The sequence below is a fragment of the Sturnira hondurensis genome, unplaced genomic scaffold (assembly GCF_014824575.4).
Source record: "Sturnira hondurensis isolate 20B ecotype Veracruz unplaced genomic scaffold, ASM1482457v3 Scaffold0003874, whole genome shotgun sequence".
Classification (NCBI taxonomy): domain Eukaryota; kingdom Metazoa; phylum Chordata; class Mammalia; order Chiroptera; family Phyllostomidae; genus Sturnira; species Sturnira hondurensis.
Genome location: NW_028076505.1, coordinates 3,601,859 through 3,616,433, shown reverse-complemented (window position 1 = coordinate 3,616,433; position 14,575 = coordinate 3,601,859). Strand labels below are relative to the sequence as shown.

Genomic DNA, 14,575 nt, shown 5'->3' with positions numbered 1-14,575 from the left:
CACCTCAAGGGACCCCTGGACCCTGCTGCTGCCGGACCGCGGCAGGAAGAAGCTAGCTGTAATTCTTCTTTCTCTTCTAACATGCACTCGGTAACACAGTAAACTTTATTTGGAAAGCACTACTGAGCTGACTTTGCTGAATGGAACAGAACAGATCTTAGTCATTCAAGCCAAAATGAAGACTGACATCTTTCAAAACCCACTGTATTTAAATTTGTTTCCAATAAGCTCATTATGAAGAAGGTGACATCAGTGAATGAAGGGATGAAAAGGACTTTACACATCAGGCCTTAGAGTTCAATGAGCTCTGACCCTAATTCCCAATTAGTCAGGCTCCTCCCCAGAAACTCTATCTTCTATGAAAAGCAACAACCGCCACCAACCTGGAGAAGCAGCCCAGTGTCCTCCACGCTGCCACCACCGGCTCCCTCCCCTTCATCGCTGACTCCTTCCTTCCTGGAGTGGTATTTGCCCAGTGCTATCAAAACAGAGCCACAGACAAAATTCTTTAATTACTCAGCAGCGATTACTTCTGAAGGAACCACTATCTAATTAGGCATCTACAAGTCAAAACGACAATTTCTTTGAAGAGAAAAACCCTGCAAATACATTTATAATTTCCCAAAGATGTTTTGGTTTTTCGGCCCCTGGACATGGACATGGACACACTTCTGGGAGCAATCACAAATTCTGTCTTTTCAGTCCCTTCCAGACAAGCCGTGGCCCTCCATGCTGCAGCACGCACAGCCTCCCCCGCAGACAGCGGTGGGCGGCGGCCCCTGGCTCAGGCACAGCGGGCTCCGGTCTGTGAGCGGGGGAGGGGACTCACGGGTCCACGCCCAGCTTCAGGCAGGTCTGGGCAGTAGACAAATCTGTATCGTGGCACACTAAAGTCATGGGGCTGCCTCAGGAAACACAAGGTATCCAAGCAAAATGTAACATTAAATGAGTAATTCAAAGAATTATTGACAACTCAACTTTTCAAACTTGCACTGTTTTCGATTCCTAGGGCCGCGTTAGTGGTGTGGGCTCAGGGCAGAGAGAGGACGGGACAGGGCGCACATTGCAGGTGCTCCTGAAAAGGGGGCCACCTCCGGTTTAGGCAATAACGTGGGGGGCAGGGGGACTCGGAGACAACTGCCATGACCACAGAGTGTGCTCGGGGTTTTAGTTAACCTGTCACCTGTGGGGAACTTAAAATTAAAATGTTTCTTCTTTCCCTTTTTGTTTCTTTCTTGATTAAAAAAATAATGTATAATCAATGTAGAAAATTTAGGAAAACGGACAAAAGTACAAAACAAACAGAAACTACTCACAACTCGGTCATGTAAGGCTATTATATCCTCCAAGATCATTTAAGGCACACGTAAATGTTACATCAGCCCTGGATGGGTGGCTCACTTAGTTGGAGCATTGTCCTCTGCACCAAAAGGTTGCAGGTTTGACTCCCGGTCAGGGCACACACCTAGGTTGCGGGTTCGATCCCCAGTTGGGGTGCGTAGAGGAGACAACTGATCAGTGTCCCCCCCCCCCCCTCTCTGAAATTAGTAAGAACATATCCTTGGGTAAGGATTAAAATAAATCAGGCTCTTTCACACTGAGTTTTGTGTCCTGATTGCAAAGACACTAAATTTCCTGTGGTTGTTGGTTTTTGAAAACTCTGCTTTTCAATGGCTTTGTAACATTTCGAAGTGCATGTATGCCCGGCCATTTTTTGCAGCTGCACAGAGATGCTGTGAACGCCATCAAACTCTGATGGGCCACGACTTCAACGTGCACCACAGGGACACAGCAGTGCTGAGAACGGCGAGAGCTCCTAGCTGGCATTACGATGCCTCAAGACAAAGAAGCTGAGGGAATGCGGACGTCAGCAAGGCCACAGAGACCAGGGGACGCGCACAACAGAACCGCACGCTGGGTCTCTCATCCGGGACCCTCTACAGATCCCAGTCCACATCAGGGAGTTTAAATACAACCAAATCACCAAGACAACAAAAACAAACAACACCCAGAGCAATAGCAACAATGGGAAAACCCTCGGAGAACGGCCCTCCGTCCTGGGATGTAACAGAATCGCGCTCGAGGCACAGGGTCTTCCCCAGAGTGGGTACAGGGGTTTAAGACGTGCACGTGCTTCCTGTCTTGGGTGGTGTCCAAGGCACCTGACGAACTCTGGGATGTAGGCAGAGAGACTCCAACCGATGTATCAAAAAGGGTTGTTTGATGAGGACTTTCCCTAAAAGAGAGAAGGACTACTCACAGAAATTCTCTCACCTGTCTTCTTTTTACTGAATGTTTCTCTCCATGTCACCTCGTTTCTGGCTCTCTCTTCTTCAGAGAGGTGGCTGTCACCCACTTTAGTTTGCAGTTCCTCCACTGCGACTTCGGGTACAAAAGGAGACTGATCTACAATGACTTCAAAAACACCCCTAGCTATAGTCTGCACCAGTGCATGGCTGAGGGGGAAGCACAGCAAAGAGGATGTGATTAAAACCAGTGGTCTGGACCTCACTTCTGAAGGAGGACAGAGTGATGAGGAGGGCCGCTGCACCTCCAGTTTCAGCCTACCCAGGACCCGGTATGACCGGTTGGCTGCTCAGCGAGCACCTGCCATTTTACATACACTCTGTGCTAACCAACTGTGGCTGCAAGGAGCCAGCCAGGGGCTCTGTGCTGGAAGCANTTTGCAGCTGCACAGAGATGCTGTGAACGCCATCAGAACTCTGATGGGCCACGACTTCAACGTGCACCACGGGGCCACAGCAGTGCTGAGAACGGCGAGAGCTCCTAGCTGGCATTACGATGCCTCAAGACAAAGAAGCTAAGGGAATGCGGACGTCAGCAAGGCCACAGAGACCAGGGGACGCGCACGACAGAACCGCACGCTGGGTCTCTCATCCAGGACCCTCTACAGATCCCAGTCCACATCAGGGAGTTTAAATACAACCAAATCACCAAAACAACAAAAACAAACAACACCCAGAGCAATAGCAACAATGGGAAAACCCTCAGAGAACGGCCCTCCGTCCTGGGATGTAACAGAATCGCGCTCGAGGCACAGAGTCTTCCCCAGAGTGGGTACAGGGGTTTAAGACGTGCACGTGCTTCCTGTCTTGGGTGGTGTCCAAGGCACCTGATGAACTCTGGGATGTAGGCAGTGAGACTCCAACGGATGTATCAAAAAGGGTTGTTTGATGAGGACTTTCCCTAAAAGAGAGAAGGACTACTCACAGAAATTCTCTCACCTGTCTTCTTTTTACTGAATGTTTCTCTCCATGTCACCTCGTTTCTGGCTCTCTCTTCTTCAGAGAGGTGGCTGTCACCCACTTTAGTTTGCAGTTCCTCCACTGCGACTTCGGGTACAAAAGGAGACTGATCTACAATGACTTCAAAAACACCCCTAGCTATAGTCTGCACCAGTGCATGGCTGAGGGGGAAGCACAGCAAAGAGGATGTGATTAAAACCAGTGGTCTGGACCTCACTTCTGAAGGAGGACAGAGTGATGAGGAGGGCCGCTGCACCTCCAGTTTCAGCCTACCCAGGACCCGGTATGACCGGTTGGCTGCTCAGCGAGCACCTGCCATTTTACATACACTCTGTGCTAACCAACTGTGGCTGCAAGGAGCCAGCCAGGGGCTCTGTGCTGGAAGCAGTGGGATGGACAGACAGCAGACTGAACTCGGGTCGGGGAAGGTGTGACTCTTGGGATGACTGGGTCAAACAGCAAAGCTAGAAGAGCCGGATTATGACTCAAAGCTTCAAACGTCTTTTCATTGAGAATTACGCATTCAGCGGTTCTTAGCTCCGGACAACCATCCCGGCTTCCCTGCATCGTGCTGCACGACACAAAACCACCCCCTGCCCCCGGCCCCCAATTCAGCACCAACTGCAGGAATAAAACACCCGTGAATCACTTACTCCTTAGTCTTGGCAGCAATTCTGCAGAATGGATCAATAAACTTGAGATTCTGATCAGCCAAAAGCTGTAATTTAGAAATAAAATAGGCAAAAAGAAATAAAAATAAAGGAAATGAGAACCTTTTCTCCTTTCCGATGTGTCTTTGGAAAAGGAACCACCTGTTTTTTCTCACAGGCTGAACTGGACTGAGTGACACTGACGATGTCCAAATGCACAGTGCGTGTGCTGCCCAGGCGCTGGAGCCAGGCGCTGGAGCCAGGCGCTGGAGCCAGGCGCTGGAGCCAGGCGCTAGAGGCCTCGGCCCTGCTCCAGCTGCCTGGGCACCTCGGCACAGTGACTGCAGAGCGCTGCCCAGTGCAGTCAGCGCTGCTCCATGCTGCCTCCTCCACAGTGCAGCTCTGTGTAAATACCATCAGAGACTGCGGTGGGGGATTATTTTTTAAATAAAAGATATATACTTTCTTTAATAAAAAAAAATCCCTGTTCACTGCAGAATGCTTGTGAAAAAGAAAAAAGTAAAAATTGCTCATAATCCCAAATCCAGATAACCATTTGCATGCTGAAGAGTGTTTCCTCTCCAGCCCTTGGTCCCTGCCACCCCAGCTCCCATGAGCACCGGAAGGACGACCAGAGCCCCAGTCGGGTCAGCTGCGGGCTCCGCTGGCAGGTGTCGGGCTGCTTCTTACCTCTTTCCCTCCTACTTTGGACAGTTCATCCAGATAAATGTCAATGAAGTGGAATTTTACTGCATCGGGAGACTGACTCTCAGGGTGCAAGACTTCCTTCATCAAGACATCGAGAAGAAGCTGGACCCGGCTAAAGAAAACACATGGGACTGTTAGTGTGGCACCCTCCTCCCCCTCCCCCAGACCCCAGAGAAGACGCAGCCTTCAGTCTCACGCTGCACCTCAGCGCCAGCCACGTGAGGCTGAGAGAAAGGGAAAACGCAGCAACTGAAGTCAGTACAAAACTCGGACTGGCCTGTGCACTCAACCCTTTTATGCAAAAGGTCCTTAACGCAAAGGGGATTCTGCCTTTCTCGGCACTCAGCAGAGTGGAAGACCCAGACCGGCAGTTCATGGTCATTGGTTAACTGAGAGGCTTGAAAACACACTACTCCTTTAAAAGTTTTCAGCCACCGCATGGTGGCCCAAACAGCGCACTGACCTTTCTTCCCAGCCGGTCTGCTTCAGAACTTCAAAGGACTCTCTCAGGACCAGACGGATCAGCTAAAGACAGACAACTTGTGTGAGAATGATTGATCAGCTCAGCGGAACGAGGCCAACGACTCGGGCGGAGCCTGGATCCCCAAATGAAGAAACAGCCACAGTAATCATGCTTAACTTCTGGAACGTAAGAGATTAACTAAAGAGCCTCAGACTCACTCCCAGCAGCTAAAAGGGACAAGACAGAGGGCCCTGCACACAGGTTCAAAGCCGTTTAACGTTCACATGGTCCTGTCATCTCGGCAGCCTAGAACTTACTCTGCTTCACAAACAAACCTTCCCACTGTTCTTAAGTTGCTGAGCGTTCTCTCTCCCTCACACGAGCCTTCGCAGTAACTGGGATGAGGGCCCGCCGATCTCACCATGTGGAACTTGTCCAGGCGCAGCCTGTCGATCCCCGTCCACTCTCGGTTCACGGTCTGCCAGAAGGTCTGAATGAACAGGCGCTCTGCGGTGAACAAAAGGCTCCGAATGCTCAGCTTTCGGGCCAACACGGGACCACGGAGCACAAAGCAACGATGCGAAACAAACCAGGACTACTCAGGCTTTACTGTCTCGAGAATTCTTGGATTGCCAGACAATTTGGTCAATCATTAAACACCCTCAATAATCTTATTTACACTTATGTAAAAGCACATTATAGAACAGGAAAGCAGGTAATGTCTTTTGAAAAATAATTTTTTTAATCCTCACCCAAGGACATGTTTACTGATTTCAGAGATAGGGGAAGGGAGGGGAAGGGAGGAGGAGAGAGGGAGAGGAACATCATGTGAGAGAAACATCAATCGGTTGCCTCTTGCACACACCTGGACTGGGGACTAAACCCGCAACCTACGGATGTACCCTGACCAGGGATCGAACCCGCAACCCTTTGGTTTATGGAAAGATGCCCCAACCAAACTACCTACACTGGCCAGGACAAGACTGGTAATATCTTAATGCCCAACTAGAATGCTCTCTGGAACATTTTTCTTAATCCACGGAAAGCCGTGCTTCCAAACCAAAAGATCTTTGGAGTCATGTCTATCGGTCTTTTCCATCTGCCTGCAGCTAACAATCCAAAGCCGGTCATTTTGATGGACACCTGGGCGACCCATATGGAAACTCAGCGTTTTGTTTCATGTTCAGTGTCGACTGGGTGAGCTATATAATAAAACATTCTATTTTTCTCTTCTGAGCCATGAAATTAGCACTTTTTTGTCCAGAAAAAATTTTGATTTTTCTTGCTTCACTTCTTTTTGCACAAAGCTTTCTTGATAGGTGAAAATACTACAAAATACTACACTACATTCCATGTGTAGAATTTTGTTCATAACACATCAGCTGAGACTCGGCTAAAGTTCAGAGAACCACGGAGGGTTATGAGGCCATTGGGATGTTCTGTCCCCTGGGGTGGTGAGCAGAATGAACCCGTTCTGCTGTCTCTTTCGTCCTCTGCAAGTGATCAAAGCCTGAATGTCCCAGAGATAATGTCTCCTTTTGTTTATTCTTTTTGATAAAGGGGGGTTACTTTACAGTTGATTACCACTGACAACTCAAATGGCCCTCGTTTGAGGATAAACCTGGCACCTGGAGGTTACCGCACACACCGGCAACGCGGAGACAGCCTCCGGGAGTGTTAAAGTGACTCAGAACTTGGAGATTCTGGAGGATTATTATTTAAAACATTTTTGGGTCTCTTTGAGATGGCCAGTATGGCAGTCCGCAAGAAACCCATCCTTCCCCCCGCCGCCCGTCAGAGTCAATACCCAAGTTTAGCACAGTTCCTGCCCCTGGGGAAACGTGTCACCTGACACCCACATGCTGGCAACCCCGGGTTCACGTTCAATTCGACCACTTGGAGGTGGAAACTTGGAAAAAACATGAAGAAATATGGACTAGATATCCTAGATAAGTTCCCAAATCTGAAAAACGAGGAAGTTTTGAAAGTCACAAAAACATCAGGACTTACGGGCCTCTGGGTTGTTAACAGCATGGATGAGCTGGGAGATCGTGTTGGCTAGCTCCTCCTAAAAGGTGGGGTGCAGAAGACACCAGGGTTATCACAGGGCCACACTGAGGTTACGGCACATGGCCAGCACCTGCACCCGCTCCCGCTCCTGCTGGGTGGGTGGGAGCCTGTACCACTGTTTTCAACATCACTCTCACTACAGAGTGTGCAGGTGGATTTTATCGAAATTCATATAAATGTGACACCCCCAATTTCACAGGACTGCTGTGCCAATGTCCTACAACTCTGAGATTTAAGCTGCATGTTTGAAAGAGTACCTCTAGCTATCTGTTCAAATCATCTACAGAAGAATCAAATTAGCTGTCAATTCCTGGCTTTGAAACTGTATTAAAGCTTAAATAGAGATGCTTATCCTAATCCGCCCAGTAACAGAAGCGCAGATGCCCCAGAAGTAGGCACTGCCACAGTGAGACCTCCGACTGCCACTGCAGGAAGCTCAGTGGAACCAGCAGCCTTCTCCTTGGCTGGCGCAGGGACAGGTGGCAGCGGTGGGGTGGCGGGAGCACCAGGGACAGTGCCCTCCTAGGCTCTGTCCTGGGCAAAGTGTCACTGGTGTTCAGCAAGCCTGTTTGTGGGGAGCATATGGTCATCTGGGTCCATGAGGACACCTACCGTGGGGAGTGTCACCAAAGGAGCTCTCGCTGAGTTACACAAGAAAAGGCAGAGCCTCGTGAATATCACGTGCTCCCCACCAGCCGCAGGTCTCCCTTAGCCATTTCCAATGAATGCCCAGACTTGAAAGTGACGTTCTGTTACCAATGTCACATTTTCCTCCTCCACGAGAGATGCTAGCTGTTACTTCTGAATGTGACTTAATACTCTGCCATGCTGTCCTGCTTAAAACGTGTTCAGGGAGGCAAAGTGGCAACACTGTGCCTTAAAACCTGGGCAGGTACACGCTTCCCTCATGGTTCACCCACCAGGGGGCTTCAAAGGGCATTGCGAGGCTTGTCCCTCCACTCTGCTCTTGCACATTGTAACGAAGCTCCTCGGTGAAAGTCATTTTTCTAAGTAGTTGTGGCCAGGGGCGCCCAGTGCACTTGGCAGGTGGTCCAAATGACATGCACACCTGTGCCGGGTCCCCACTCCTTCAATGGTGGGGGCATCCCATGGGAAGCTGCTAATGGCTCTGTGAAGACCCTGACCCCAGGGAGGTGGCTGTCCAGTTCTGGGCACCCCCTTAATCTGCAGCAGTGGTTGGCCCGGAGTCTGGGCCGCTCGGAGGTTCTAAGACTAGTGCTACAACAATGACATTTTTGACCATGAACAACAGAAAACCAACAAAAACTCTAAGTAATGTAAAACCTACTATAGAACTATGAAACTATGGCAGAGAAATAATAAATCTTTAATGCATGTATATTTTTTGTTATTTGAAAAGATAATTAACCTCAATGCTTAGACAATGCATCCCCTTCTATGCGACAATAGGTGACAGGGAATCCTTGAAGCAATGCTTCTCAGTGTGGCACATTAGGGGACTGGTACAGCAAGTCTCTCTCAACTGTGTGCCAAAGACCTAGTAACAGGGCAGAAGGAAGTACGCGTTACCTGCAGAGGGGGCTCGTCCTGCACCCACATGCAATAGAAGAGTCCTTTCCATATTTTTAGAAGCTCTTCTTGACTGAAACCTCCTAGAGGGCAAAACAACACAAAAATATTAGTTCAGAGTCCTCACATTTCCTTCTTAAAGTACGGAACTGCCGCATGAGCGGTGAGAATAGCACCACATACATTTTCATCTGCATGGGTCTTTTTTGTTTGAAGCACACATTTGCCCATTGTTACCAAACAAATATGTACTAATTATGCAGTTTTATCAGCTATGGAGGCAGAGTGGTAGTGATGACAAGTCCTCATTACTCGAGTAATGTAAGGAAGCAAATGTCATCACAACAAAAAAGTTAATTAATGGAGTGTTCATTCATACAACGAGTTCCCAAGGTGCCCTTCTGCTTAAACTGGCATTTCACCCTGCACAGCGACACTCTCGCAGGTCATGCAAAGTAAAAATGTTAAACCTACAAAAGGGGCAGGATTTGCTCGAGTCTCACACAACTGGCCCTGGAGGAAGCGGCAAAGCTTTGGGACGTTTTTACTAAGATGACCCTTTTAAGGATCTGGCTATGAGGTCACACTTGGCTCTAGCCTGATCTCCCCCGCTCCTGTTTATGGTTTTCACTCATGGGGCAATTTCCGTCTTGTTTTAACTGGCGCCACCGTGGTTGGCCTTGCTCTCATTATGTGAGCCCCCCACCTCTGTCTCTGTACCACCTGTGACCAGGCCACAAGCCGTGCACAGTCTTCTACCTGCCGGGTCAACCCCAGGTGTCATGGAGTGACTGCTGAGTGACACAAGCAATCACAAAATCAGGAAAATGGAAACTTCTGGAGTTCCCAAGCCTGCAGAGAATTAACCAAACCCCCGAGTCTTAACATATCTTACAAATGGTCTTTATTAACACAGCATTAGCAGGTACTGAGAAAGGTCTTTAGGGGCAGCAAACTGTGATTGACTGGCAAACGTAACAAGGATGTATTTGGAACCAACGTGATTTACTCCAGAAGATAATTAAGAAGTGACCAAAAAAGTGACAAATATCCTTTTGATGGACTGAAGTTTAATTAGTGCATTCTGAGGGAAATTTTACCTGTATGGGTATTGATTTCCAAGTTACTAAAGTTTTCTTACAACAACAATTTTGTGATGGTGCATTTTCTTTCTGATATTCTTGCTTAAGACCAATATACCAGAAACCATAGTAAAATTAGTTTATTAAAGTGCATTTCCTTTAGAGGTCGGACAAGTGATGTGCCAACTGACTTTTCTCTCCTCTTCTTACAAACAAGCCACAACCAGGGCTCTGCCTATTGACGATACAACATGGCCACGTACAGTGCGAGGGATAGGTTCCACCAGAACTGAGCCTGCTGTGGTCCCGACCACAGAAAGTGTGGCCAGCACGGTAAGAAACCTGTGCTTACATTCACATACGTTAAGACTAAGGAATCAGTGGACCTGGGCAAGGACCACCGATAGCTGCTAAAACATTAGACTAAAAATTACTGAGAACTTTAAAATGGACAAATTAGACCAACAACACACAAACCCACTGGTCTATCTCAGTTCACAAAGATCAGCGACTGCTCACTCAATGCCAGATGCAATGCAATAGGGGAAACACAGCACTGCCTGCTAGGTCACCCCACAGATACTAAGACGAAGATGCTGCTGAGGGGGTTCAGAGCGAGCCGCCCAAGACGTGTCTCTGGGCCAAGTGACTGCTGTGAGCTGCAGGCAACCGGGACCCTGCGGCCTCCAGAGGAGTTCTTCCCCCTTCAAGAAGCTGTGTCAGGGCCCTTGCTCATTGAATGTCACCAGAAATCACTTTTCTGACCCATCCACAAGGCAGGACAAATGACTAATTACGGACATCTGCTTTCTTATTGTCCTGCAATGGCCCTCCTCCACTCCGAAGCCCCAGGTACCTGGCCTCCTCCCCAGCTCAGGGTGCCACACGCCCCTGTGCTTCATTCTGTCTCTAAACCTCTCCCGTACGTGGGAGTCTCTGACTCTCATGTATATGGGGTTCCCACGTGTACATGTGTCAGAAATTTTGGTCACTTTCTCATTAATGTGCCCTGCTTTGATTCACTTGTTAGACCAGCCAAACACTGAGGGGTAGAGGAAAGTTTCTCCTCGCCCCCACACTACCCTGCACCTCATCAGATCTAAATACTAACACTGGTTTGCAGGAAAGGCGGGCGACAGAGGAACCTGTCAAACGAGACCTGAGATGCAGACAGCAAAACCCTAAATGTGGGAAGCTTCGCAGGACAAATGACCCAGTTTCTCCAACAACTAAATGGCATGGAAAAGAAAAAGATGGATAAAAAACTTTTAGAATTTAAGTCCCAATGAACATATCAACCAAATGTAGTAAGTCTTGTTTGAATTCTGATTTGTCATTTAAAAATTATAAAATGGTGGGAGAAATTCAACAGCTTGAATATTTCATATTAAGAATTTTTAAAGGGTGTGATGATGGTACTGTGGTTATGTTAAAAAAGAGTCCTTCTCTTCTAGAGATACATTCTGAGTACCTGGAAATGAAATGAGGTGTCTGAGATTTGCTTAAGGATTTTGTGGGAAGGAGGAAGCAGGCAGATCAGACAAACTGGCCAGGTACCGATAAATGCTGAAGCTGACTAATGAGTAATACTCCTTAATAAAAAGACCCCCCCCAAAAAAACCCCTGTATGATATTACCAAAGTATTGTTGTGGACTCTTGTCTTTCTTGTTTGGAAAACTCCTTATAATGAAATTAGAAAAGCACGAACACGGATGGCTGAATTTACATGACATGGGTTTCTGCATCAGGTTTGGTACTGGGCAGCTACACCTTTTCCCCCCTCCAGGGCTGCCCACTATTAAGGCAGGGCCTGTGGAAGGAGGCAGTAGTCTGGGCTGGACTCATCTACAGAGAGGCAAAGTGCACTGAGCTTATGCCAAAACAGCACGAATTCCTTTGGCCACAGGGCTGGTTCAAGAATGGACTCCCCACTGATAAAGATCCCTGTGCTCAGGCTTTGGGAAAATCTCCAGTTCTTTCCTAGTAGATCTAAGAAGACACAGTTTGGACCTGCGCTCAGTCATCTTGCCATATGACAGGGAGCCCGAGAATGAAACCAATCTCGGGGCAGCAGAGTTTGCTGTAGAGAAAAACTGGGTCTGTGTCTTTAGTTGAGCTTTGCATGAAGCTGTTTCAGTTTTCTCCCCTTAAACCTAGGGTGGCTTGGATGTTTTGTCAAGTTACAATTGCCAGAGCCCTAAACAACGAAAACATTTTCATTGCAAAAATTCATGTACTACAAATTATACAATCATAAGAGCCCTGGCTGGTGTAGCTCAGTGGATTGAGCGCGGGCCTGTGGACCAGACGATCGCAGTTCGATCCCCAGTCAGGGTACATGCCTGGGTTACAGGCCAGTTCCCAGCAGGGGCCAGTTCCCAGCAGGGGATGCACGAGAAGCAACCATACATTGATGTTTCTCTTCCTCTCTCCTTCCCTTCCCCTCTAAAGATAAATAAATAAAATATTAAAAAATATATAATCATAGATGCTGTTCACTGCCTCCCAAACCTCAGTCTTCTCCAAACCTCAGTTTTCTCCAGAGGGACCACTGTTATCTACTGATGTGTATCTTTCCAGATCTTCCCTATGCATTTACTGACATGTGATACAAAAGTACACTTGTGCACATGTGAGAGACCTAAATAACATCACATGTTCTACATATTCTGTGCTCTGGCCCTGTTCACTTAAAAATAACACAGTTTATCTCCAGATGGCTCTTCCAAGTGCACCAGAATCTCAAACAAACTCTAAGTGATAATCTGTCTCTCTGAACAACCCATACCTTCAATGGGTGAAGGTACAAGATGATGTACAGCACGTTTCTTTAACTGAAAACAGATTTCAACAAAGTAACCTTGATGAACAGACCCTAGACAGTGGGCAGGAAATGGAGCTAGAGAGCAAGCAAGCGCGTTTTAAGTGTTTCCTCCTATGAGAGGCAACAAAGTAGTACAACGGAAACAAACCTCGGTCAGGCCTCAGCTTGCTACTCACTAGCTGCGCAGTGTTACAGTTGCACTGCAGCGGGGTGACTGAGCTGCCCTGGCTGGCCCTGTCAGCAGTCCTGTTTCCTGCCGTGACATACAGGGTCCGGCAGAAGTAACCCCTGCTTAAGTGTGGTTGGTAGGGTAACCACATGCATGTAATAACTTATAGTTTTAATTTGATCATTTCACCTAAAATGTCACAGGCTGTGCCTGGGTGTGATATTGTTACATTAAAGAATTACATGCTTATGATTTTGTAATAAAAAAGGAACATTATTTGTGCTGGGCCCTGTATATAATGCCTATGATTCAGGACAAAATTAAGAGCAAGCATGAGAAGCATTTTGTAAAAGCAAAGCACTGTTCCATTTGCAGATATTAGGATGGTTTCACGTTTGCTAACCACAGGCTGTTGGAGCTCTCCTTTCCTTTAAAATATCTATTTTCAACATAAGTATAAAACCATTTGTTTCACCCAGGAAATTAGCTGGTAAAAACAAGGTACCAATTTTTGGAGCATTTAAAGCAAAACAGAGAAATGTTCATTATTTAATTTCTTTCAAAACTCTGAAGGTGAAGTATTGGGTTGGCCAAAAAGTCCATATGGTTTTTCCGTAAAATAAAAGACACATTTTTCATTTTCACCAATAACTTTATTGTGGATATTTTGAAGATGTCGGCTATCTCCCATGTGGTATAACACTGACTGTTCTCAATTTGATCGCTATCTACTAAAATAGTCTACCTGACCATGAAGCATCGTCCTATGAGAAATCTCTAGCACGAAACCTCGATAACCCCTTTGACATGTTTGATCGGTCACAGGACCTTCTCCATACACTGCACAAATCTTTTTTTGTGTTTCAGTTGCCTTTTTACCTTTCTTGAAATAATAAGCATAATATGCCAAAAAGCTGCATATTTTCTTCCATCTTTAATATTAAAATGGCTATACAAAAACTCACCAATTTTGATAAGTTTTTGTTTTAAATGCACACTGATATGACAGCTGTCACAATCCAATCTAACAAAATTATTTCGAATGAGGTTAAAGACAACTAAGCACTACTAGGTCCACCTTATGGAAAAAAAACCAAATGAACTTTTTGTCCAACCCAGTAACGATCCAAAGCAGTTTTGTTCCACAATTGCTTCTCAGCCTGTTGAGACTCTTAATACAACTAAGTTTCTGACGACAATATAGGTTTAGTTAGTTTCAAACAACTGAGATGAAATGAAAGTGAGCTTGGATATAGGAAATACCAAGCTTTGAAAAGGAGAAAATCCAACAGCCTGCCTCACCACAAATGAGCACAGGAGCCGTCTCAGGTGGGGGGTGAAGTGATATGTTGGAACCCACACCTGTTCAGAACAGGTGTAACTCCTAGTCATTACCACCACTGGGGCGAGAGACCCCCTGAAACTATCAGTATGGGAAATACTCACCTCTCCCATTTCCGCCACACATCTGACACCCAGCAACTGTAAGATGCACTGCTACTGAGTGTGCCACCAAGGGAAAGCAAGAATGCAAATCGGAGTGGCAGAACTGATAAAACAGGCTGGGGGTTTGGTCTGTTTTGTTCACGGCTGCATTACCAGTGCCAAGAATAGCGTACACAGTAATAAAAGCACACAGTCAGCACTCCCTTCATATTAGCCACATACAAGAAAGAGTAAGTGAGGACGGATGAGCCCTCCAGAGCAAGACCACAGACGGCGAACGCTCTGTGGCTGGGAATACACAGCGCGGCCGGGTGAAGCACTAGGGCAACCTTTAGTTGCCTTAAG

At 47.1% G+C, this 14,575-nt stretch overlaps 1 protein-coding gene across 2 annotated transcripts in view; it reads right to left on the bottom strand.

Annotated features, from left to right (window-relative positions):
• The window catches only part of RRP1B (ribosomal RNA processing 1B), a 30,313-nt gene that overhangs the window by 13,212 nt on the left and 2,526 nt on the right, over positions 1–14,575 (bottom strand). For both annotated transcript variants that reach the window (XM_037043063.1, XM_037043064.1), the window contains exons 2-9: positions 8,709–8,791; positions 7,098–7,155; positions 5,509–5,594; positions 5,088–5,149; positions 4,607–4,736; positions 3,920–3,984; positions 3,246–3,427; positions 384–478 (exon numbers count right to left, since the gene is read on the bottom strand). In XM_037043063.1, coding sequence (XP_036898958.1) covers positions 384–478; positions 3,246–3,427; positions 3,920–3,984; positions 4,607–4,736; positions 5,088–5,149; positions 5,509–5,594; positions 7,098–7,155; positions 8,709–8,791 — 761 coding nt within the window. The remainder of the gene's footprint in view (positions 1–383; positions 479–3,245; positions 3,428–3,919; positions 3,985–4,606; positions 4,737–5,087; positions 5,150–5,508; positions 5,595–7,097; positions 7,156–8,708; positions 8,792–14,575) is intronic.